The following is a 25,552-nucleotide window of genomic DNA, read 5'->3' as shown; positions in this document are numbered from 1 at the left end:
CCAATAAAAATGAAAATTTTATCTAAAGTTCAACCAGTGTTCAAAAAGAAGGAAAAGCAAGAAGAGGGCATACCTGCCTCTCTTTTGTTTCTTTGATTTCTAGGAGAAAACTAACATATTTTGCATTCTTGTTTCCCATATCGCATACACTCATGTGCAGAGCTTGAGAATAATGCAAAATTGCATAATATCTCTTGTTAGAAACACTTGTAAATCCATTGAATTTATTCAAGGACGAATCCTTGATTGTTTGTCACGTAATTACGGATGTTATCGTAATTAGGTCTGTCAGCGCGGTACATATCTATTGACGTCGGATATGTGACAAGCGCTGTTTCAATACGCCAACAGTTGTGTTCGAGAAGTCACATACAGCCGTATTGTTGATCTTGCTGTTACTGTACACGTAGAAGACGGCACAAAGAAACCATATGGATGAAGTCATACGTAAAATAATAATCAGTCGACTGGAGAGGGTCAGACCCAGTTGGGAGATTGTGTGAGTTCTGTATCTCAAGGGTCTGGTGATGATTGCAGCGGTAGAAACTACCCTCGAAGGTTTGGTGGATACTGTTCAAGGAATACCAGTGCTTAACAGGGCTATTTATTAAACCTAACAGCCAGGTGTAAAGACATAGCACCGCGTCTAATCTTGGAAGGAATTTTACAGATACTGCAAGCACTACGGTTTCTGGGTTTATAGTTGAGGGACAACTGTATGCCAGACGACCAACAGTGAGTGTTCCTTTAACGTAGTGCAAAGAAGAGTGCATTGGAATTGGTGAAGAGAGCATTACGTGTAGACTCAAGAGCAATAGAATCATGTCCTATTTATAGATAAATTCCGGTTATTCTCCAGTGATTTTCGACGTGCGTATATTCATCTGGAGAGTTACGAACACGATTCCTTCCAGTTGATGTGTGTGGTAGGATTATCTTAGGATCTAGCAGACTTCTACATGTCTTCACATTACAAGTATATAGTATCGGGATGACATTCTGGACCAGTATGTTCGTCTGTTTCGGTATGCAGTGGATAATTCATTCTAATGGATAACAATGGACTTCCTCATCGTGAATGAATACCTTGAGACTCAAGACGACTTGATTGATCAATCAATCACTGCACTTGAACACAGTACAACTTGGATTAGTAGGTGTATTGCATGCCACTACATGGCTCCAAGATCCTGAGTTCAGGGAAGGCCTAGACCTCAACCACTTACTGATAACCTCATCCTCAGCACACATTCACATTGTGTTCCATGTTTTAAAGTTTGGGGAGATCATACACACTACTGATGTTCTGTAACTACTATTTTTTTTTTCTTTCGTGTAATATCACATGCGTATATTTCCTTATTTTTACCCTCTTCTGCATTTTCGTTCCTGTTCCCATTGTGTGTCTTTTCTTGCTGTTTTTATTTTACCATTAACAATTTCACCTCTCATTGATTATGACTGGTTCTCAGTTTCCTCCGTGTGATACATTCTGTAAACTACATTATTCTCAACTTTTGCACATGAGTGTATATATCTGCCAGCAAGATAAAGCTTCCTGTTTCGATATAAGGAACGCGCGTGTGTGTGTGTTTATGTGTAAAAACTGTTTTCTCCCAAAACACTTTGTATAAAGTTTTTATATTGTCTTGCATCTGTGGGTAGCCACCTCACATGTAGCTTGGCAGATGGACAAAGATGCAGAGAGGTAAGCACTTTGCTTCTTCTAAAGTAATCGTATATCGTTCGGGCAACAGATTTCTTTTGGAAGGAGATATAGTGCTATGTGTGACATTCTTTTTAATTTACTGAAAACTGTACTCAAATTGTTCTTCCATTCTGAAGTTACTTACGAAACTAATTTCATCAAACATAAGTAACTTTTGTCGCTGATTGCACAAGTGATATAATTGGTGCGTAAAAATAAAACGAAGGTTATCCGCCGAAATGTAGTTATTTATAAAATACCGATTATTACTAGGGAGGCTTTTGATTATTACGTTTCTAGTTCTAGCATGTGTTATTTCGTATCATTTATCTGAGCTCAAACATGTATCGGATGAGATAGAAAACCAATTACGTGGATAAATGTTGAGTGGGGGGAAAAATGAACGGAATAACAGAAATTGATTGACTTCGTAATTAATGAGACAATATTTTCAAACACGACGGATAAACATTAAGAGGTAATTCTTTACGTTGTATAGGAAATTTTGGTTGATTGCAGTTCAACATCCAGGTTATGTGAGACGTGGATCCACAGTTTAAGGTGGAATCCGAACCACCGTAATGCATTCGAACTTCAAGATTCTCTCACCGGGAATGGAACCCAGGCAGCCGCGTAACAACATTTCAAATAGAGGAGGGGGCAAGTCTTTTTGTTGTGTCCAAATTTGTTCAAATTTCCCCATTATGTACCAGAAGTGGAAAAATCCCGCTCAAATTGGGAAAAAGAGCGGAAAAATAACCTTCTTGAGAATTACTTCCCCCAGATACATGCTAGCGCCATTGCAGTGGTAGTCTGAAACGTTACTTCATTACAAACAAAATGAGGTACGTACCATTGTCCTACAATGAACACTCTTGACGCTAGAGCTTATTGAATAACAATAAATTAGTAACTATTACCCAAAAATGGGGAGGGAAATTTAGTAAATCAGATCTAGCACCAAGACTATTTATTGTAGGATTATGGTTTGTACCTTTTTGTTTGTAATGAACCACCGTTTTAAATCATATCACTTGCATGTCCCTATCATGTACTGAGGGGAGAAATTCCCGCCCAAAATGTATAAAGAAAAGCGGGAAATTCAAATTTTCAAAAATTAACTTTCTCGGAAATGTATCTCCTCAGGTACATGACAGCGCAATGGTAGTGGTACCGTTGGAAATGTTGCATCATTACGAACAAAATGAGGAACAGACCATGATCCTACGACAAATAGGGATGACCTGTAACTACTTTACTAAACACACTGACTAAAAATGTGTAATAGCAGAAAATTCAGATTTCTTTTTTAACAATCACTATTTAACCTACGATCATGGTTTGTACCTTGTTTTGTTTAAAATGGTGGTAGGTTTTAAACGGTACCACTCACATGCACCTGAGGGGAGGAATTCCCGAAAAAAGAAAAAGATCTGAAAAATCCCCTGTTTTCCAATTTAGGCGGGATATTCCCGCTTCTGGTACATAATAGAGAAATTTTAGTGGTACAGTTGGAAACATTTCTTTATTATGAACACAACTAGGTATGGACCATGATCCTAGGATTAATAGCGATGTGTTAGGATTAAAAAAAAAAAGCTCTAAAATTTATCCTTTTCTTTTATCCTTCGTCCATGTTTGTGACGTCACTGTCCCCAGCCATCGCAAGCGTGACTGCAAAATGCCCATAACACATTCTTTGATGCTTCCCTGCTTGAATGAATGCAAAAAACACGGTGTGAAAAGCTTTACTAGAGATTTATAAAGCGAATTCCAAAGGTCGATGCCATGGTTCAGATCTGTACCAAAAGTTCCCAAAGGGTTAATATATTTGCCCTTCTTTTTCTTATGAGTGATCGATTATTCTTGATTGTTGAACCTCTCATATTTATTTTTCCTCAGAATGCAGTAATTAAGTCTCTTTTTCTTCTTATAATGGGGAACAAAGGTGGAAAGTGCTTTCTTCATTAAATTTGAAATAAAAAAAAAAGTTCAAAATTTGACAGGCATAAAAGCGTTGGAAAAAAAACTTTTTTTAAAGCCGTTTTTTGAGCCCTTGCGTACGTAACATCCAACTTTTAATATATTTAACAAAAACGGAATAATATAGTTTCAATTTGATTAAATGTTCAAAGTAAAAAAAAAAAAAAAAAAAAAAAAAGCCACTGTGATCCTATAGCTCATTTCGACACAAAAACTACGCACTTCAAAGAGCAGAATTCACACTTTTCCGAAGACAGTTGCACGGTAGGAGCTATTTGTGAATTCTCTACAGAGTTCCTTCACGTCCAGTGAGTCAAGCCTGGCTGGGTATGCATTAAGAACTGCAAAATGGTTCAGTCTTGTCTGGATCACTGTGGACTTCAGATAAGTTTTGAGACGCCGCAACATTGAGAAACTTCTCTCGGCAGTTACAGATGTCGCCGGGATGACAAGCAGGAGACGAAGGACTTTCAACACTTCAGGAAACAACTCTGTTGTTTCTTTACACAGTTTCTTGAAGTTCTCAAGCAGGTCTCTCAGATTTTTTCAAGTGGGAATAGTGGTGAGTAACTGTTGCATCTGCAGTTGTAGTCGCTCCGGATTGACATGGTATTCTTTTAAAATGTAACTAATGTCCTGAGAAAAGTTACCTTCCAGAATGCATCCTCTATTGCACGATGCTTCTTCAGTTCAGGCTGATGGAATCGGCTCAATTTTGCAAATGATATTGTCCAAACATTCATAAATTCTTTTCTGTGGTGTTGAATTGGTAATTTTTCACGGATGTCTGCGAGTATTCTAGTCTTTTCGGGGTCTGTTTCGTGCGCGGTAGCTGAGGAGATCCTTGTTTTTCTATCGAAGGCCCCCCTATACAATCAGGAGCAACAAAAGGAATAATTAATATATCTACAGCGTCCTTGGTGCAATATTACATCCTTGTTTGTTCTATCGAAGGCGCCCCTATACAATTAAAGGCGAAAAAAGGAATAATTAGCCCATCAAATACAATAACTAAGTACCAGGGCCGTCCTTTTTCAACATCAAGGCTATATAAGACGCAGATCTACAACTTAATATAGAATTAAAAATTTAACTGTAAAAGTCCTAACTTCTGTAGAAAGTTATAAACAATTCCGTTGAATCACTATCAATTTCTTCGGCGTAGCTGGAAAAACTAATGAAGTTTTATCACCATATTGCAAAGCTATCTCCAAGACATTGTGAGTGTATCAAGGATTCATATATTTAATCTGTATGTATTTTCATCCTCCACTGCATACCATATGAATTCAACCGATCCGGATGAATCTTGGTATGGTAGTAGACTTTGACCACATATACAAACTTTTATTGTTTTTATTTTAATGTCCCACGATTATGGTCCGAGACTAAGGGAGACGATCACAATGAACGAAATTGTGGAATGATGAAAATTGGAGGAAACAGAAAAAAGGACAAAACCCACGCGCACGATGTTCGTCCAAAAAGTTCATTCACGTATCAGAGGTGAGAGCTCTACCATTAAGCCATCGTGGTTCCTATACAACCTTGCAAAATATTATGGTTTGCAGCCTCCTGATTCCCGAGTGATGAGCCATCAAATGTTGGGTGCCTTCGTGAATTTTCACACAATTTTAATAAAAGATTTGCTTAAAAGCAATCAGTGGACCACGACTTCTGTCCACAATTGGTAAACTTGCTAGATTATCTTTCTTAGTTGAAGTCTGCTACGCAATGTGATATCATCATCATCTCATTTGAAGGAAGCTACACAATGTGATGGCATCATCACTTGGAGGCAGCTACATGTGATATCATCTCTTTTAGCTGGAGGTAGCTACTTAATGTGATAACATCATCCCTCTTGGAGGCAGCTACATAATGTGACGGCATCATCCCCCTCAGTTGGAGGCAGCTACGCAATGTGATGACATCACCATGTCTGAGTTGGAGACAGCTGCGCAATTTGATATCTCTCTTAGTTCGAGGCAGTTATACAATGTGATGACATCATGTCTCTTAAAATAAAAAAAAATCTTTCAGTTTTACGTCCCACAGTTATGCCGATCAGGCTAAAGAAGACGGTGATGATGAGAAATGAATGAAATGGTGGAATGAAGAAAGTGGGAGAACCCCGAGAAAACCCACGAGCACGATGTTTGTCCACCACAGTCCACACTGCGCGAGCTGGGATCGAACCAGGGACCCCAAACACCGGAGATGAACGCTCTACCACTGAGCCCCCATCATTTCTCTTAGTTAAACGCAGCTACACAATGAGATGACATCTTTCTTAGTTAGTGGCAGCTATATAATATGACATATCTCTTAATTGGAGGCAGCTAAACAAGAGATTCTGGTTTTCCCTTTGTCTCTTTCTTTCTTTTTGAAAGAATCAACGTTCATTCATCCACCCAAAGCATTATCACACATCAGGTACGCTGGAGATCCATAGGACTTGTGACGCTGCACTTTGACTGTAATAAATCACAGCAGCTACAAACACTAGAAACCATTTCCCGTGAAAGGTTGCCACCAATCCTACCACCAGAGGCCTATACGGGATACGTTTGCAAATAGCTACGCAATGTGATGGCATCATCCCTTTTAGAGCCAGCTACGCAATGTGATGATCAAACAGCTGTAGATATTCGATTCGATGAAACAGTTTGTAGCTTTCTACAAAGTTTTAGCACTCCCACAAGTAAGTTCTTAATTCTGTAATATACGTCCAATAGTATGATTAAGTTACTTAAGATAGACTAGTTCAATCTATCACCCCTGGAAAATAATTTAACAGAAATGATCTCAACAAACACAATATTTCGCTTTCAACATTTTTTTCAGAATTGCAATACATATTTTCATTACAAATTCCATTGGCATGGACAGGATCATAAATAAATCATAATAAACAATTGACAATCACAAATACTCCATTCAAGATAATGGGTAAGTCTCTTACATAGTACATATTTCATTCTTTTTTCCGTTTATCTTAAAAATAGGAAGAGTATGCAATCTGTTCTACGCCATACAACGAAGGTTGTTACACAACGTCATTCACGCAGTACATTGTTTGATTACATCAAAAAACACGAGATTCTGGTTCTCTGTACTGAGAAAACGAAGCAATAAGCACAGCCCTTATGTTGATACTGGTTCTCCCCTTTATCTTTCTAAAAGAACTAACGTTCATTCATCCAACCAACACATGATCACATATCAGCAACGCTGGAGAATCATAGGACTTGTGACGCTGCACTTTGACTGTAATAAATCACAGCACCCGTAAAGTTCACAGCAGCTGCAATCACAAATACTGGGAACCATCTCCCGTGGGAGGTCGTCACCAATTCTGCCGTCAGAGGTCCACACAGGATACCAGGAATTGTGGCCTATGGAAAAAAAATAATAATAATTCAACTATAAGGTATCACTAAGTTTCTTCATATAAGTAAAGGGAAGAAGCAGCAGCTTCCATTATTTGGATTAGCACAATTTTGTTCTTCGTCGAAGAATATCAGTTTAAAAAGAAAATGCAATGAACGCTGCATAGTGGCGTCTCCAGACCTGTAGTATTCTTCAATTGGACTGGTAAATTTGGTTGGCCGAATCAAACCTGCGTTAAGTATCTGTTCGAATCAACAAAAAAGGAGAATAGCTATATATATATATATATATATATATATATATATATATATAAATGAAACTTTAAGTTTACTTAGTCTTACCACAAATACTATCCCAAAAGTTTCAAGTACACTGACACAAAATGGTTAGAGATATTTTTATATACTAATAACATGAGTTACATGGATGCATTATCAACCAAAATCACAAATAATTATTCAAAATGGCCATCATTAGCTTGCAAATAGTTCTTAAGTCTTTGTGGCTAGTCATCAATTGCATTACGCAACACGTCAACTGAAAAATCTCCAGTTGCCTTCCGAAAAGACCACTTTAAGCTTTCAATATTAGTCCAATGGTTTAGGTCTGGACTTGGAGAAGGCCAATCTGAAGTGGAAATGCAGTTTAAAGATTTGCCTCCAGCCGCTGCTGGGTTGTCCGTGCCTTATGTGCTGGAAGCTTCAGTTCTGTACATAAAAGAGGGTGTTGGTGAGATTCTTGACTAGTCTCTCAAGCACTGTTTCCTGGTACACTTTGGCTGACGTTTTGATCCCCTTTTCACAGAAAGGAGCTTCGTTGTGCTCTCGTAGCTAACACCTCACCACACCATGACTGAGGCAGGATGCTGACCCCTCTGGTCCTTGGAGCCCATCACCAGCTTCTCTAGAATATGTGCCATATACCTGTCATTTTGAGCATTGAAGGTCTCCTAAACACTGAAAATCTTTTGATCAGTGACAAGGATTCGACGGTGCCTAGTTGTGGCGTAACGCTTAAGTAAGCGCTTTGCTTTCACGAGCCTATGGCATTTCAGTTCACTTGCCAGGAGGTATCCTTTGCGTTCTTTGTAAGCATGGAGTCCCAGGTCACTGTTTAACGTGTAAGATAGACATTTTCGATATCTTCAGCTCACGAGCCGTAACTGACTGTTTCCTTACTGAATTTTGTCGGACATGCACCGACACTGCTTTTCCAAGTTTCATTTTCGTACTGTGAGTGGCCTTCTTTGCCGCGGACAATTTTTCACAGTTTCAGCCTCAACAAGGCGTTGGATAGCTTCTGGATGGTTTTGAAAATCTCCCCTGGTGATTTGCCTACCTTGTGCAACGCTACCACGGTCACACGACTTTCATACTCGCCCCATTCCATCTCGAACACTTACAACGGACATCTTTACACTTCTTCAGCTCATCCAGCAATAACTCACGCTTTACGATACCGCTCTTGACGTCGTTTGCTTGTACGGGTGGAAGTAGAACCACCCTCAAAAGTTGGGACAGTATTTATGGTAAGACTAGGTATAAAAACCGGGGCCTGTGATGTATAAATACTTTAGTAATCCATCTCCCTTAGAGGAAAGATGGTGTGGTGGGAAGTGCCCTATATTATGATGGGTGATTTTGCATAATGGTCTATGAACCTGTTAACTCCACGGCCATGGTCCGGAACTCTAGTTAATAGTATGCCTCGTCCTTTAAACTCCAGTTTTGCGTAAAACATAAAATAAATGTAATTTTATTACTAGTGTTCGCCTATATGAGACGCTGCTGGCGCTTATGAATAGTGCTCATATAAGCAAGAGGCCACCTCGACCCACCATCACAGGTTCTGGATTGCATTTTTCAGCCATCAGAGCTACAGTATCCACTGCCATTTCGTTGACACTTCACAAAGTCAAAACTGTAAAAATTGCACGGTTGTAAATGAAATGAAATCTTTCAGTTTAACGTCTCACGATTATACCCTTTAATCTAAGGGAGACGATGATTAAGGCAAGTGAATGACGATAGAAGAATTGGTGGAATGACAATGTGAGAGGAAACGGAAGTACTCCGAGAAAACTCATGGACGTGATGTCTACCACAACTTACTTGGCGGAGGATCGAACCAAGGACTCCACGCACGAGGTAAGTGCTCTACCACTGAGCCACCGCACCCCCTACGCATGGCGGTAAATCAGGTGAAAGAATCAGTGTCTCGATCGATGCGCTAATGTTGTCATAAGTAATTTGCTTAAGCACATCATTCAATTGGGAATATTAGTCTTGAAAATAATAATAAACTTCGGCAGTTACATTTTGTTCCTCACACAATTCTCAAAAAACAAGTCAATCGATACTTAAGGCCGTGATCAATATCCTGACTTAGCACGATTTCCGTCTAAGTTGGATCTAGAGATTCACCAATTTAGTCTAACCAAAATTTTGTTTTGGCCATCACAATATACATCTCTCCGGTACTCACTCTGATTTGTAAATTCAGGAGGGACCATCTGTAACGCGTCCTCCTCACACTCAACTCTTTCTTATATCGTAAAAGGTACACTTCGCAAGCAAGTTCTCGTGTACTTTCATCTTTCCATCCACGAAACAGGTTCTTCATTATGCCATTTATTCATACTTTTCATGGTCGTGTGGGCATATACAATCTTCTCCAATGTCAGCTGAATTTCTTAACCCAATCCTCGACCAGCCCTCATCGTTGATCTAGTGGCTACCGCGTGCGCCTTTGGTACACGTGGTCCCAGTGGGATAGTCTGAACGCACTATGGTCTCTAGGTACACATCTCATACAGCCTGAACGCTAAACTTCGAGAAACAAACCACTCTTTTATCGTTCGTAGCTTGTACACTTGACCAACCGACACTTTGTCTTTTGGAATGGTACGCGTTGTAGAACGCTAATTTTGATATTCGAAGTATTTCGTTGATCAATATCTGTTAGTGCCGGTCCTTTTTTGTACTGTTTCACTAAAAGGCTTAGTAGCATTGAAACAGGTTATGATTGCATGTCCTCATGAATATCAGATTATTTTGAATAGTTGTTAGAGATCCAGGAATGTTTAATTTCAGCAACCCAATATACCGGTGCACAACTAACCCGAATATCACAGTCTAACTCCGTAAGAACCTGCTAACACAGGGATGCAAATAAGCAATAAAAATTTACTAGCCCACATTCCACAACAGAAACCATTTACTTATCTTTGGTATGATATTAAGTACTCGCCCGCACTGATGAACCACTCACCCGGGGCGAGTGGTTATTTGCATCTCTGTGCTAACACTTCATCGTTGAGTCTTCACTTGTCAGCCTATTCACGGAATTTCTAGTTCCAGACGTACATCATGCAACGTTGAGAACATTAGTTTTCCCCTTTGTTGCACAGTGTTTTGTAGTCCTTCGAAAGAGGAAATATACAGGTTTTAATTATATTAATTCTATTGGCAAAAAGAATGGCTTCAGTTACTATTGGCTATCAATGTCGTACTTACGTAGCACCTCATATTCCTTTCCTGATGTCCTTATTCACTGAAATCGAAAACAAAATAAGGATAAAGATAGGAATCTGTGCTAAATGGAGCGGAGATACCATCAATTATGATTCAAATGTGGTGCTAACTAATTTTTCAACTAACAAAATGAGATGTATTACGAAGTCACATCTAGTTACCAGATCCTTACGTATCATGTAATAAACCGACAACTTCTGTCCGTTTCCGTGATTTCTACCCTAAAGAGATTCCAAATGATGTGGACGAACTTCGGAAAGTGATTCATGGAAACAGATGAAACTTTTATATATTCTAAGGTTCCACGTGTTTCTACACCGTGTGCTGGCTGTAACACACTTCAGGCGACAACCACGAGGAAGACGCCATCCACCATCGCCAACATTCGACAAGTGACGCAGGAAGCTGTCAGCAACATTTCTGCATAAAAAGGCGACAGGACACCACAGAAGACATTAATTTCACCCGGTTGATCAAACCACTAACTCTCTAAGACGCTTGGTCATTCGGACGTACCATTCCTATACTTTATAACAGTGCTATTTAACCTTTTTTTTCTCGCGTACCGCTGGACACAGTTCCCCATCCAACTGTGTACCCTGATGCTGTTGAAAAGAAACTAAATCGAAATGAACTTATTAAACTATTGATACGCATGTTCTATTGATTAGGAAGGGGGACAAATAGTCCCAAGAAAAGAGAAATCAGTGTGCCTATCAAAAGACTATTTACAGGGGGATAAAGTACATCCGAAACAATCAACATGGGAAATTTCAAAATTTTCTTCAACTATGGTCATTCAATAAATATTGGAAATATACTTATTTTAGCATTACATACGCTCAAAAACATCTTCGCGTACCCCCGGATGAATAGCACTGCTCTATAAGATGCTCGGTCATTGAGAGTTCCTCATCCTCCTCTCTAAAATGCATGATCACTGAGAGGAACCCATCCAACAAACCCTAACATGCATGGTCATTGGGCTACTATAAGTTCATCAACAAACCTCCGAATAATTACAGGAACTTATACTCATTTGTAATATTTATTATATACAAGAGGAAACTTTATAATATATAAGGTGATGGAGAAGTCCAAACTCCCGTGTACTACCTTTTAACTCTACTCTTAAAAATCTTTACAATATGCAGGGTGCCTAGATAAATATCAATAAGAAATTAAAGTGTGTACCCAACAGTAATAGAGTCGTCCGCTTTCTTTCTCTCTCTCTTTTCTCTTTAGATAGAAAAACATACCAAGCTGTGGGTTACGTCGAAAAGCTTCCGAACTCCGCTGCATTACTTGTTCCTCACCACTACTTTCCTGCTCTAGCAAACAACCGTTTCTAAACAATTACTTATCAGACGGAACAATGGAATGACGTATCTTGGTTACTGTCCGTGTTGTTGTTTTAATTTTTCTCTACTATGACAAGAGACATGTTTTGCAAAACCAAGGTATGTGGCAGTTTCATAATTTTAAGAAAGCTGAGAATCAAGTTCGATGTCCATCAGTAATGCAGCCACCAGGTAAAGTGAATCATCTGTTTTACGAAGGTATGCTTTTTTCTCATTAGTTTTCGCAAAACGTTATAATGAGCACCAGGTAATCGTTACATTTACCTGGATTTTCTAATTTGGGTGCTTAGTTCGTTCTTAGATAACATGTTAGAATTCAGCAAATCAAAGTCAGCATTCAAGTTCCTGACGCTATTTTACTTGTGCACAAATGCAGAGCGCATGCAATTTTAGTGTTGCAATCTTTCACCTGTTGGCGATGAACTTGAGTTTCTTTCTAAATACTGGGAAGCACGGTGGCTCAGTGGTCGAGAAATGGTTTGTAATGTCCCTGGTTCGATCCCCGATCAAATAAGTTTGTAGTGGACAACATCGTGTCCATGAGTTTTCTCGGGGTACTTCTTTCCTTCCACATTCTCATTCCAACAATTCTTCCATCAGCATTCACTTGCCTTAATCAACCATCTCTCTTAGGCTAAACGACATCATTTTGGGATGTTCAACTGGAAAGTTTCATTTCTTTCTAAACATTGAAACGTAATGATCTTATCCAGGGTCTACTAAAATTCCAACATGAAATTTCGTGACTTTCTCCTGACCTATTCTTCCCCAAACCATAAAATTTAGTAACATTCTCAAGAGCGAATTGGACCAAATCTTCACGCATGCGATAGAAGCGTGCTTTGCTTGCGATTTGGTCGTCTGAAGCCGACCATAGACATTTTAGTGGTGAATTTTGACATTTTATAGAACAAAATTTTCCAGTTTCTACTTACATTTGTACACACGCAAAAAAAAAAAAAAAAAAAAAAAAAAAAAAAAAACCGTAACCCAAAAGACAAATTTCGTGACTTTTTCATGACTTTCGTGACCGATAGACACCCTGTTATCACAATTGGTAGCTGGGATATTTTAAGTTCCTATTTGTAGATATTTATCCGGACACCTGCTACAGAAGATCGAGAAGAACTAAACAGAAACGATAAACTTTCGAGCTATAATTCACTTGTCATTAAAATATATATATATATATACTTCTGAAATAGTCCCAATTCGTGTACCTCGAAAACAAAAAGTGTATAAACTTACCAGTGTATTGGATATAGCGAATGTAACTCCTGCGTGATTGGGTGCTATCTCAGCATGGTTGCTCAGATGTCCTGCAGAGTTGCAGGCACAGAGACCCATAGATATTGAAACTAACCTTGAATGATAAAAATAATAACATTACATCAGTAACTGGATCAAACCCAACTTTTTATTTAATACAAAGTCACGTTATTGGTCTTACGTCGTATAAATAATGAATTTGTCCTTAAGGACTATTATATGATTTTCGTCATAAGTATGTTTTAAACCAGTCAATTTAGCTACAAGAATTATAGTGCCACTTATATATTTAACTATTTCTTGGTTGAATTACAAATTGTGTAATTCTTTTAAAATTTAAGTACGTATTTTCCAGTTTTCTTCACTTCTCTTCCGTTGCTGAAGGAATACGATGTATTCTTTCAGATGGTATGGACTCATCCCATTATTTCACATCAATATCAAATAAAAAAGGAACAAAGGAAAGAGAAAAGACAGGGAAAACGAGCATGAAAGAAAAGTTTCGTATTCCTACCAGAAGAGCTTTGAACTTTTTATCGTTAATGGAATTAAATGGAAAGAGACGAAATCATCTTTAACTAATTACACTAGTCAACAAGATTTTGGCACAGACATTAGAATACTTGATTCTAACAGAACTTTTCACGTAGAATTCAAATATATAATCAGTTTTTCTCCACCACCCACCATTTTTCCGTGACACTCACGTGACCTCGAAAAAGGGTTATTTTCAGAAATTTGTTATTTACGTACAGATAATCACATGTAACTTCCACGATAATTACAATAAAAGCACGGTTGATACCACATTGGATTCGTAATGAAACACATTTCACAATGATGTATACACCATGTCGCCATTTTTTATATCAGGGAAATTCTAGAGGGATTTTTTGGGGAAATTCTCTCCAAAAAGTAGTTTATAAATTTTTTTTGTCTCATGTTACTATTCATATAGTGATACAGAAACGGGAATTGCACTAAAAATAGATTTATGTCTACTCAATAAATCATGCTAATTTCATGTGAATTGCGCTATTCTGTGTAAAGATATATATCGGGTGTTGCAAAATAAGTGTTAAAACTCTTGGAAGGTGACTCCTGCCACTGAGACAAGAAAAAAAAAGTTCTCTTGAACTTTCGACTATCGGACATAGTTTCAGATCTACATGGTGCCGAAAGCGTGGGAAAATGACTTTCGGACGCCAATAATTCGGAAACTATCCAACGTAGAAAGGGCGGGTAAAAAATTCCCTGAAGAACTCATACCTGCTGTATTGAATTTTGCATGTTTCACAATCCTACCATGCACGCGCAAGGGATTTTCCAGAGGAACGTAGGGAGTCCCGGATAATCTGCGAAATGAAAATTGGTCTAAATGGGTATGAATTGATACGGTTTCTACCAGGTAACAATAATTCGTTTGTATTAAGTCGATATCTGGAACAAATACAAAATGACAGACACCTTCATGCCCGTGGTGTGTCGTTGCATAATTGCCAGGTACGGATGCTGACCAACAGTAACGTTTTGAGTATTAAGTGTAGCGAATTTGTTCTCAAATGCTCTAGAAAGACATCTGGAGTGTCGGTAGAGAACAACAGATGAAACAGGATGATTCACATGTGTGGAAACATGTAACGAAAAATGCCCAGAAATGCACTCATACTAAGTAAACGTGAGTTCAAAGCGTCAGAAATGAATAGCGTCAAGAAAATGAAAGCCATTGCCGATTCACCAATAATATTCCATCAATCCGATGCAATATGATGTGCACGGTTGCATACCAATAAAGATGCAACAACTGAGGCCAAGTTGAAATTGTGCAAGGGGACTCACAAAGAAACTGGGTAAACTAAATGAATGTCACTAGTGGGATCACATGATCTATATTGAAATGTGGCCAATTTGTGTGTTCATATCAACTTGTAGGTAATGGACAAATGTCAACTTGTCCCACTACTGCTGGGACACCGTCCCAACTGCGAAAACTAGGAAAATAACGTTGTACATTCTGCTATTACATCTGGTGCACTTTTTGATAGAACGTAACTAGGACACAATTGTATCAATGTCCCTGTTTGTTTGGAACATCGTCCCACAGTCGACGCATATGGAAAGAAATCTCTTAATCGTGAAAATAACAAACTTGTAACATGTCCCATGTCTTCTGGTCATATGACGTACTCGAAATATAGAAAAATACCTCCATAAATTCGTATCTAACACACAGTACACATGAAAAGACAAAGACAATTTGGCACATGTAACACTACTGCTGGAACACCATACATATGGAAAATCTAATGACATGAGAAATAGAAACAAACTTCTTAAAGCTCTGATTGTTTACAACTGTGCAGTACGAGTAACAAAATGAAACACACAAGCATGTCGGGAGGCTGTACAAGAGCGCTTGCTTTCGCTCGCGTGGTGGCAGTTTCCAATCCTACTGGGAGCCCACGGCCTCAGATTCAAGACCTGAGTAGTTATTTTCCATTTTTCGCACGTGGGACGGTGTCCCAGCAGTAGTGGGACATGTTGATATCAATGCATGCATTGGCCACATTTTAATATCGATAATGCGATCCCACTAGTGACATTAACTTAGTCTACCCAGTTTTTTTGTGAGTCCCCTTGCACAATTTCAACTTGGCCTCAGTTGTCGCATCCTTACTGGTATACAACCGTGCACATCATATTGCATCGGATTGATGGAATATTATCGGCGAATTGGCAATGACTTTCATTTTCTTGACGCTAATCCTTACATTTCCGACGCTTTCAACTCACGTTTACTTGGTATGAGTGTATTTCTGGGCATTTTTCGTTAAGTGTTTCCACACATGTGAATCATACTGCTTCATCTGTTGTTCTCTACCGACACTCCAGATGTCTTTCTAGAGCATTTGAGTACAAATTCGCTACATTTAATACTCAGAACGTCACTGTTGGCCAGCATCCGTACCTGGCGATTATGCAACCACACACAACAGGCATGAAGGTGTCCGCCATTTTGTATTTGTTCCAGATATCGACCTGATACAAACGAATTATTATTACTTGGTAGAAACCGTATCAATTCATACCCATTTAGACCAATTTTCATTTCGCAGATTATCCGGGACTCCCTACGTTCCTCTGGAAAATCCCTTGCGCGTGCATGGTAGGATTGTGAAACATGCAAAATTCAATACAACAGGTATGAGTTCTTCAGGGAATTTTTTATCCGCCCTCTTTACGTTGGATAGTTTCCGAACTATTGGTGTCCGAAAGTCATTTTCCCACGCTTTCGGCACCTTGTAGATCTGAAACTATGTCCGATAGTCGAAAGTTCAAGAGAACTTTTTTTCTTGTTTTAGTGGCAGGAATCACCTCCCAAGAGTTGTAACACTTATTTTGCAACACCCGATATATATAGTTGTTTCTATTTACAGGTTTAAATGCAAGGCGTTCAGCAAAAACAGAAATCTAACGTACTTGACGTATTATTGTCGGCACATACACGGACACGCAGGTACAAGCACAAATACACAGAACCACACACAATGTACGCATGTTTTCTGTGGAAAATTAGTTGCTTTTACAATTTTGACCTACGAACAACAATTAAAAAAAAAATCTGGAAAGAACAGCAAAAAAAATTAAAAGCGCTGAATTCCATTATCATTTTGAAGGCAAGACAGTTAGTACTGCGTGGTGATGCACTGAGTTAGATTGCGTACTGTACTGCTTTGTGATTTATGAAGTGTAGGTTCGTGTGTGATACCGTACAGGATACAAGGAAGTATGTAAATGACCCGACAATTTCTATTATGTATGTGGGGAGCTGATATTTATATTGTTAACATCAATGTTTCATTCCAATTGTGAGGAACTGTTACCAGTTATATTTTCGTTACAGCATAGGAGACCAAGATAAGAACTGGGCTTCTCACTACATTTGCTGTCCTTGCATGAAACATTTGACTAGGTGGGCAAATGATGAACGGAACATGATCTTCGGCGTACTCATGATCTGGAGGGAACCAAAGGAACATTCTTCAGACTGCTACTATTTGTATGACACAGATAAAAGGAATAACCAGTAAATCTAAGCACACAGTGCAATACTCTAATTTGGCATCAGCAATTAGGCCAGTTCCAAACAATGCAGAAATGCCAGTACCATAACCTCCAGCTTATCTTACTGTAGATGAAGATTACGTATTTGGGGCAACTACTGAAGTGTAACATGAAGAGGAAGTTGATCCTACATATGCAGGGCGAAATCTGCTTTCGAGCCCCATCTGATAACTCAGGGTGAACTAAATGATGACCTTCGCAATTTAAAACTCTCCAAAACACAGGCAGAACTTCTTGCTTCAAAATTTAAAGGCTGGAATCTGCTCCATCGTGTCACTGAAGTGTGTGCTTTTCGAAACCGTCATGCATAGTTTCAAAACTACTATTCTAAAGAAAATGATTTAGTTTATTGTAACAACGTTTGTGCTGTCATGGATATACTCAGACATGAATATGTACGTACAGAATGGGGATTGTTTATTGCCTCTTTAAAAACTAGTCTGAAGGCAGTCCTTTTGCACGGTGGCAATGAATTTCCTTCAGTGCCTTTGGCTTATGCACCTAACATGAAGGAAACCTATGAAAACATCAAAATATTGTTATAAAGAATTCAGTATGGCAAATACACGTGGATTGTTTGCTGTGATTTAAGTCATTTCTTTGTTAATGGGTTTGCAGCTTGGTTATATGAAATATTGTTGTTTCCTGTAGGAATGGGACAGCAGGAACAAAACGGAACATTACATCAAGAAGGATAGTCAAAGCGTGTATTAACTCCTGGAGAGAAGAATGTTGTTTATCCCTCACTGGAGAACCTTGAAAGATAATTCTACCTCCTCTTCATATAAAGTTAGGGCTTTCAAAAATTTTGTTAAGGCAATGGACTAAAGTAATGCAGAATTTTATCTGAAGGGAAAAAAATCATCGGGTTAGTGACGCTAAAATCAAGGAAAGGATTTTTGTAGGCTCCAAAATATGATGTTTGATTCGTGACAAAAAATTTGAAGATCTCTTAACTCGGGTCGAAAAAGCAACTTGGTGTTCATTCAAAAGTTTAGAGAATTTTTTTATGAAACCATAAAGCCCTGAAATTGTGAGTAATTTCCTGCAATCATTCAAAAATGGGTTGTAACATGTCCTTTAAAGTCCATATTCTAGACTCCTACCTGGATTTCTTTCCTGAAAATCTCGGTGCCATTAGTGATGTTAAGTGGAGAACGTTTTCATCAAGACATTTCCGCCATGGAGAAGACATATTAGGGGCAGTGAAGTTCACAAATGCTAGCACATTACTGTTGGACGCTCAAGAGAGATGTTTCAGAAGCCAAACACAGAAGAAAGTCGTCAACTAAAACATTTAAGTTAAGGTAAGTGTTCATTTGTTAACACTTAACACTTTTTTGGTACAGTACATATGCGGTTTAATTTAGTTTAATATAGTAATATAAACAACTTTTTATATCTCTTGATAGAATAATGCGATTGCCATGAAATTAACATGATTTATTGAGTAGAAATAAATATGTTTTGGTACGATTCCCATTTCTGTATCACTATATGAATAATGACATGATTCAAAAAAGAAATCTCATAAACTATTTTTTGGAGGAAATTTCCCCACAAAATCCTTCTAGAATTTCCCCCATATAAAAAAATGACGACACGGTGTACACATCATTGTAAAGTGTGTTTCATTGCAATGAGGTATACTGTGTTTATATTGTAATTATCGTGGAAGTTACATGTGATTATCTGCACGTAAATAACAAATTTCTGAAAATAACCCTTTTTCGAGGAGAAAAACTGATTACATATTTGAATTCTACGCGGAAAGTTCTATTAGAATTAGGTATTTTCTCCCGCGTGCCAGATTTTTTTTTTCGACTAGTGTCATATCTTTATTTGAATGCACAGGATTGGATTAGTTGGTTGGTTTAAGTTTAGCCTCCCCTTTCACCGCCAGGTCTATATGAGACATGCACCATTTAAGGTCGAATCTTAATTACCATTATGCGTTCAAATTTCAATATTCTGTCACCGTGAATCGAACTTAGGAGCTCGTGCACCAACGACGCTCGCACGCTAGCAACTAGACCAGCAGGGAGAGCTTTAAAGAACTGGACGTCTTTACAAGAAAAATAGTTTAATAAATTGTTTTGAACAGACTTGCTTCTTTTTTATAGGCCATACAAGTACGAATCAAGATGTTTCAAACCGCTATTACCTGACATCATGCGCAATCCGAATGCACATCTTATTTTTATATACCGACTGATCATTAAACTATAACCAACTACCCAACAGCATCTATATCCCTCTTTTACCTCCCGTACATCAACAGTCCGACATGACAGGGACGTAATGAGATGTTGTTAGTCCCTACTGGTGTGCGTCTTTCAATACTAAGATTTCTGGATATATTGGGTGTGTTGTTCCATGGTGTCCAACAAGTCTCAATCAGTTTCCAATCCGGGCGTTTTTGGATGATACTCGAAGTACGTATTACGTTCTTCGAACCAAATCGTGCGGAATTGTTAGATGCGTTATCGTCTTGAAAGATACTATTGCCATGGAAAAAAAAAATGTAACATTATAGGATGTACCCAGTCTTCAGGAGATCGCGGTACCAGATATTCACGCGTTCGTCTACAAGTACGGAAGAACCTAATTCTCCATGGTTAGCGTAGCAGTTAACATACACATGTACACAGTACATTCCATTTCATATTTGCACGTTTAACTCCGAAATTCAGCCCATAACGTAATTTTTACGCTGCATTTTTTTCTTTCTTGTCCTGGAGATGGCACTGATTTTCTGCGCGAAATAAAGCGACTTCTCATATGCCAACACTGAAGTTCATGAAATAAGGTTTTATTAGTTTTGATCATTAGCTTTCTTGTGCTTGATTCCGGAAAATATGTTTCCATCTTTTCTTACAACTCAGCAAATTGTGTTCGTTGCTTATGGCATTTCAATTTTCGTGGCCCGAAATATTTTTCAACTATACGAAATACCGTGGAAGAAATTGGTTCAGTCAACATTTCTTAAGCTTTATTGATCTAATTCCTGAAACCATCATATTATTCATGCTATTGCGTTATTTACAATAATAAATAAATAAAATGTAAATGAAGTGAAATCTTTGAGTTTTACGTCCCACGGTTATGCCGGTTAGGTTAAAGGAGACGGTGATGATGAGTAATGAATGAAATGGTGCAATGAAGCAAGTGGGAGGAAACGGGAGAACCCCGAGAAAACCCACGCACACGGTGTTTGTCCATAAATAAAATGTATAGCTTAAAAGAGAACCTTAAAGTCCTAATATATTCTTTCAATCCTTTTGTTTAATGGTTTTCCTTCTATTACAGGGTGTCTACTGGGATACCAGAAAGTAAATTCATGACTTTTTCATGACTTTTCATGACCTTTTTGTTCAAATTTTCATGACCATGGCGATAAAAATTTACCATTAGTAATAATAAAACCCTACCATCAGTGGTGCATCCGAACTATGCGGGTTGCTAGTCTTAAATATCACTTATTGTGAATCTTAAAGAAAGAATCTAAAATTCTGCCGCCTTGTGGTCGAGCACGGAATAGCTCTTACCTAAATACGGGCCTGCTCTTACCAGTGAATCACTCTATACTGTATTTGAAGTTTTAATTCTGAGTATAATTATCCATCTAGCAGAAATTTGAAATTAAGCACTCAGAGAACTGCCCAAAGACAAAACAAATTATAAAAGAAATTCGTTTTAAAAATATAGATCATCAAATTTAAAATCTGCAAACTCAAACGAATAATATTATTTGCATAAGTCTAAAGGCCCAAAAATACACAATTTACATTTCTTAGAAGTAAAGAAATAGCAGATCAGAAAGTTGGACAGTAAAAAGTTGTTACTATATTACAGAGACTAGAAGATGAAATGGGGAGCAGCTAGGAAGACAGTAAAGTACCAGTTAGCCAGCACTAACTGGTGGGGGAAATTCTCACAATTACTGACCTGATACAATTGTTTCAGTACATGCAGTATGAGGTATAAAAGTATGAAGTATAAAAATATATTCTGAGATTTCAGATTTTCATGACCAGTTGGATAAATAAAGGACTTTTTCATGACTTTCATGACCACTAAGCAAAATATATGACTTTTTCATGACTTTCATGACTTTCATGACCAGTAGACACCCTGTATTACGTATAACATTCTATTTTTATTTATTTATTTATTTTATTTTATTTATTTATTTATTTATTTTTTTTTTCACCGCTTGAGAATAAGTGTACGGCGCATAAGCATCACTGATACGACAGTTGGTTCTTAGCCCAGTTGAAGTTCGTAAATAGTGCAAGTGAAAATCAACAGCGTTTAGCGTTCCTGTTTTCCTTAATCTCATAACATTATTAAATAATGCCTTTCCTTGGATCTGGGACTAAAATACATAAATACATAAAAATAGTAATAACAATAATAATAATATAACTGAAATTATAAAAATTCATTGAAAATCAAAATTCTTATTTTTTTCTTGTTAGCCGATTGACTGAAAAGGTGATTTGAGGGTACTGGTCCCAGGAGGCCATTTCTTCTTACCTTTGGCTCGATTATGGATAGTCATGTCACATTTTTGTCGCGGTATTTTGCTTCTCCCGAAAATGTACCAATGGGAGCTGAGCACTATATGTCATGCTCATGGTCTCACAGTAATTTGTGACAATGAGCATCATGATGCTCAAGAACCTGAATAGGTTAGTAATTTGTGATATCAAGCATGAGCATCATATATGGTGCTCATGGCCCCACAGAGAAATAAGGTGAGCACCACATATGATGCTCATGGCAGTCAACCAGTTAAACCGCACAGTTATTATCGACAAGTGCTTGAAGTACGTACTGTGAAGTAAAATAGATCTCTCAAGGATTCAAGTGGTGGTGTTCTTTCAGATGCAATTGTGAGGTGAGGTGATTTTAGTTTAGCGTCCCGTTCAGCAGCGAGGCTATATGAGACGTGGACCTACTGATTAACGTGGAATCCGAACCACATGAGCTCCCGCCGGGAATCGAACCCGGGTCTCCCACGCCAAAGGCGCGTACGCTAACCGCTTAGCCACGAAGGAGCTCTCAGATGCAATTGTGTTACGAGTATTAATTTGGAATCTAATTTCAGTGCTATATTATAGAGTACGGTGGATTAACCAGTAATAGAGTGGAATAAAAGAATATTAAATCATTGGCTTGAAACTTAGTTGAGAAAGGCATTTTATGTATTTCAGTCCTAATGTTACATTTTCTGGCCATCATAGGATTGCTCCGTCGTCCAAAGCCTACATAACTCCTCGAGAGTACGCCATGTCTCGGCCTCTTGCAAAAAGCACATAGTACTTTACAGCAGATTGGTCCATATTTATGCAAACGATTTTGTGTCCCCTACGCTGGGGCGTAAAGCCGTATTTCCACCAGCGGTTGTGCTCGATATGACGACCCTGACTACATACTATAGCCCGACATCGAAGTTTCCATTGGAGTAGGCTTCTGTTCAGAGAAATCTGATCAAGTTTGTACCATTCCTCCTTGCAAACTTTCCACAAGCCAGTCAATCTGCATGGGTGACGTAAGGAAATCGCTCGCTTCAAACACACAAAAGCACAAAAGTCCATTGGTGCAGCGTCAGGAACTTGAGGGGATGTCTGAATATGGGATAGCATGGATTCCAGTTTCACGCGCTTTGCAGGCCATGTATGCCACAGGAACCGTGTGGTTGGCTGCTTTCTCTTGATGAATGAAGACTTTCGACACCTCAGTACCATACAACGACGGAATATGCTGTCGGAATAATGCTTCCAGAACATGTTGTTGATAGTATGCTGCGTTAATTTTCACATTTCGTGCAACTCTATGCAGGGGAAGTTTAATTTTATGGCAAAAACCTGCAACCACTATGAAGCCACGGGGAAAACTTTCACGGCACGTGCGGAGCCCAATTGGCATGGTCCTTGGCATCCTTGGGATGATAGTAAAATCGCTCGAACCTGCTTGGAGTTTGACAAATAGATTCAGGCCTCGTCTAGCGTGACCACATATTTCCATTTGCCACCCGCTAAATACCGTTCATAGAGCCGTTTGCAATGGATCCTGCGTTCCCGGATCTGTTTGGCGGTGAGTGTGTGAACACGTGCATTATGCTCCACTTGCAGGAGTAAATCCTGGCTGATTATTCTCTGCACAGTTGATTTGGATCTTCTAACACTCCAGGCAATGTCTCTTTGTGGCGGCGGCTTCTCCTGGGTCGCCAACTTCTGCACTTGTCGAACCACGTTCATTGCACGTTTGGGACGGTGTTGTTTTCGTGCCACTGTGCGCACACCCGCTTTCTCTGGCTGTGCATTTTTTTTGCGTTTGAGTAGACTGGCAATACCCTTCCTGGAAATGGTGAAATCCTTGGACGAACACGGTTTCACAATTGCACTGTAGCTGTATCCGATGTCGGAAAGAGCAGTGATGTACCCTTCCTAGAATGGGGTCACTTTTAGAGGCCTTTTACACTTGGAGCACTTGCTACCGAATTCCTCCACACAACTGGTTTCTGATTGCTCTGCTGTGCTTACTGTCTGTGCGATTCTAGCGTTCCTGGCGGACGTTCCACTTCGTTTCCATAAATTTGGACCGACCTTCTGTATACGCTACCTTCTATATTCTGTTTAAGCATCATATTCATATACTATTAGTAAGTTTACAGTATCTGTGGTTTATGAGGAAGTGTGTACTTCTATCGAATACTTACATCACAGCTGCCAGTAAGTTATCTACAGCACAGAAGACCAACAGGAAGATGCCAGGGCCCAAAAGCCCAATACTTGTCATTAACCTCCGCACAGATAACACAGTCCATCGACGACTAATTAACGCGTCAGCAAAATGGCCAGCCACTAAAAAAGGGAAATAAAGAAATGAAGGAAAACGTCATAGTTTAAAATAATGTAAGTAAAAGGTTAATCGTCATCGCAAGAAACAAACCTTATCTCTAGGAAGTACTTTCGAAGAACGTCGTCTTCATCGTCAGCCTAGGCACACTTCACAAAGGATTTAAACCATCAAAAATTTCTAAAATTTTACTTAAACTGAAAGTAAACCCATACGAAATTCAACTAGTCTTTCAACTAATAGATTTTTTGCTTTAGAAATTCCAATTTGAAGATACCATCTTTCCTTAGGAAAATCGATTGGCCATGGGCAATACTCTTTCTCCAATACTTCGAACCTGGTATTGGACATGTTCGAAAACAACATTCTCCCAAAATTTCCTCATATCAGGTATTTTCGATATGCCGATGATACCTTAATTCTGTACAAGGAATATCTGGATTTAAAGAAATTATTTGATGAATTTAATCAGATACATCCCAGAATCAAATTCACGATGGAATTTGAAGAAAATGGAGCTCTTAACTTCCTTGATATTACCATAAAACGACAAGCCAATAAGTTTGTTACTTCAGTATGTCGTAAACCTTCTGCTGGTACCAAGTATATTCATTTTAAGTCATCTCTTTATGACTTCAGAAACTGAATATCTGGAAAAACTTTTTCAGGAGAGCTCCTCTACTTTCTGATCTTCCTGGTGACCTCAACCAAGAAATTCAATATTTAATTAAAATTGGACAACAAAATGGCTATCAAAAGTCTTTATTACTGAAGTGGTACAAACAGGTACAACGGGAGATCGACGGCACCCACCATCGGCCAACAACAAATGCCGAAGAAAATGAAATGAAATCTTTAAGTTTTACGTCCCAAGGTTATGCCAGTTAGGCTATAGGAGACGGTGATGATGAGAAATGAGTGAAATGGTGTAATGAAGAAAGTGGGAGGAAACGGGAGAACCCCGAGAAAACCCACGAGCACGGTGTTTGTCCACCACAAAGTCCACACGGCGCGAGCTGGGATCGAACCAAGCACCGGAGGTGAACGCTCTACCACTGAGCCACCGCGCCCCCAAAAAATGCCAAAGAAGACAAATGGATTGGTGTCCCTCTGGTTCCACATATTTCGGCAAAAATTAAGAAGGCATTGCATAAATATAACATCAAGGTCTCCAAAGTTCCTCCTAAACCTATAGAAAAATATATTACAAATTTTAAATCTTTTTTACTGACCTCCAACAAAGTAGTGGCGTCTATAGGGTTAAATGTCAATGTGACCAAATATATATAGGTCAAACAAAAAGGAATATTTAC

General features: G+C 38.6%; 1 protein-coding gene across 1 annotated transcript in view; it reads right to left on the bottom strand.

Moving 5' to 3' along the window:
* Positions 1–6,514: 6,514 nt before the first annotated feature.
* The window catches only part of LOC145690839 (uncharacterized), a 55,201-nt gene continuing 36,163 nt past the window's right edge, over positions 6,515–25,552 (bottom strand). The window contains exons 7-9 of the mRNA XM_081766184.1: positions 24,100–24,244; positions 13,227–13,341; positions 6,515–7,089 (exon numbers count right to left, since the gene is read on the bottom strand). Of these exons, the coding sequence (XP_081622310.1) occupies positions 6,934–7,089; positions 13,227–13,341; positions 24,100–24,244 (416 nt within the window). The 3' untranslated portion in view covers positions 6,515–6,933. The remainder of the gene's footprint in view (positions 7,090–13,226; positions 13,342–24,099; positions 24,245–25,552) is intronic.

The sequence above is a fragment of the Thermobia domestica genome, chromosome 7 (genome assembly GCF_964235325.1).
Source record: "Thermobia domestica chromosome 7, izTheDome1.hap1.1, whole genome shotgun sequence".
In the NCBI taxonomy this organism is placed as follows: domain Eukaryota; kingdom Metazoa; phylum Arthropoda; class Insecta; order Zygentoma; family Lepismatidae; genus Thermobia; species Thermobia domestica.
Note: the sequence above shows the minus strand (reverse complement) of the source record. Positions and strands in the feature narration are given on the sequence as shown.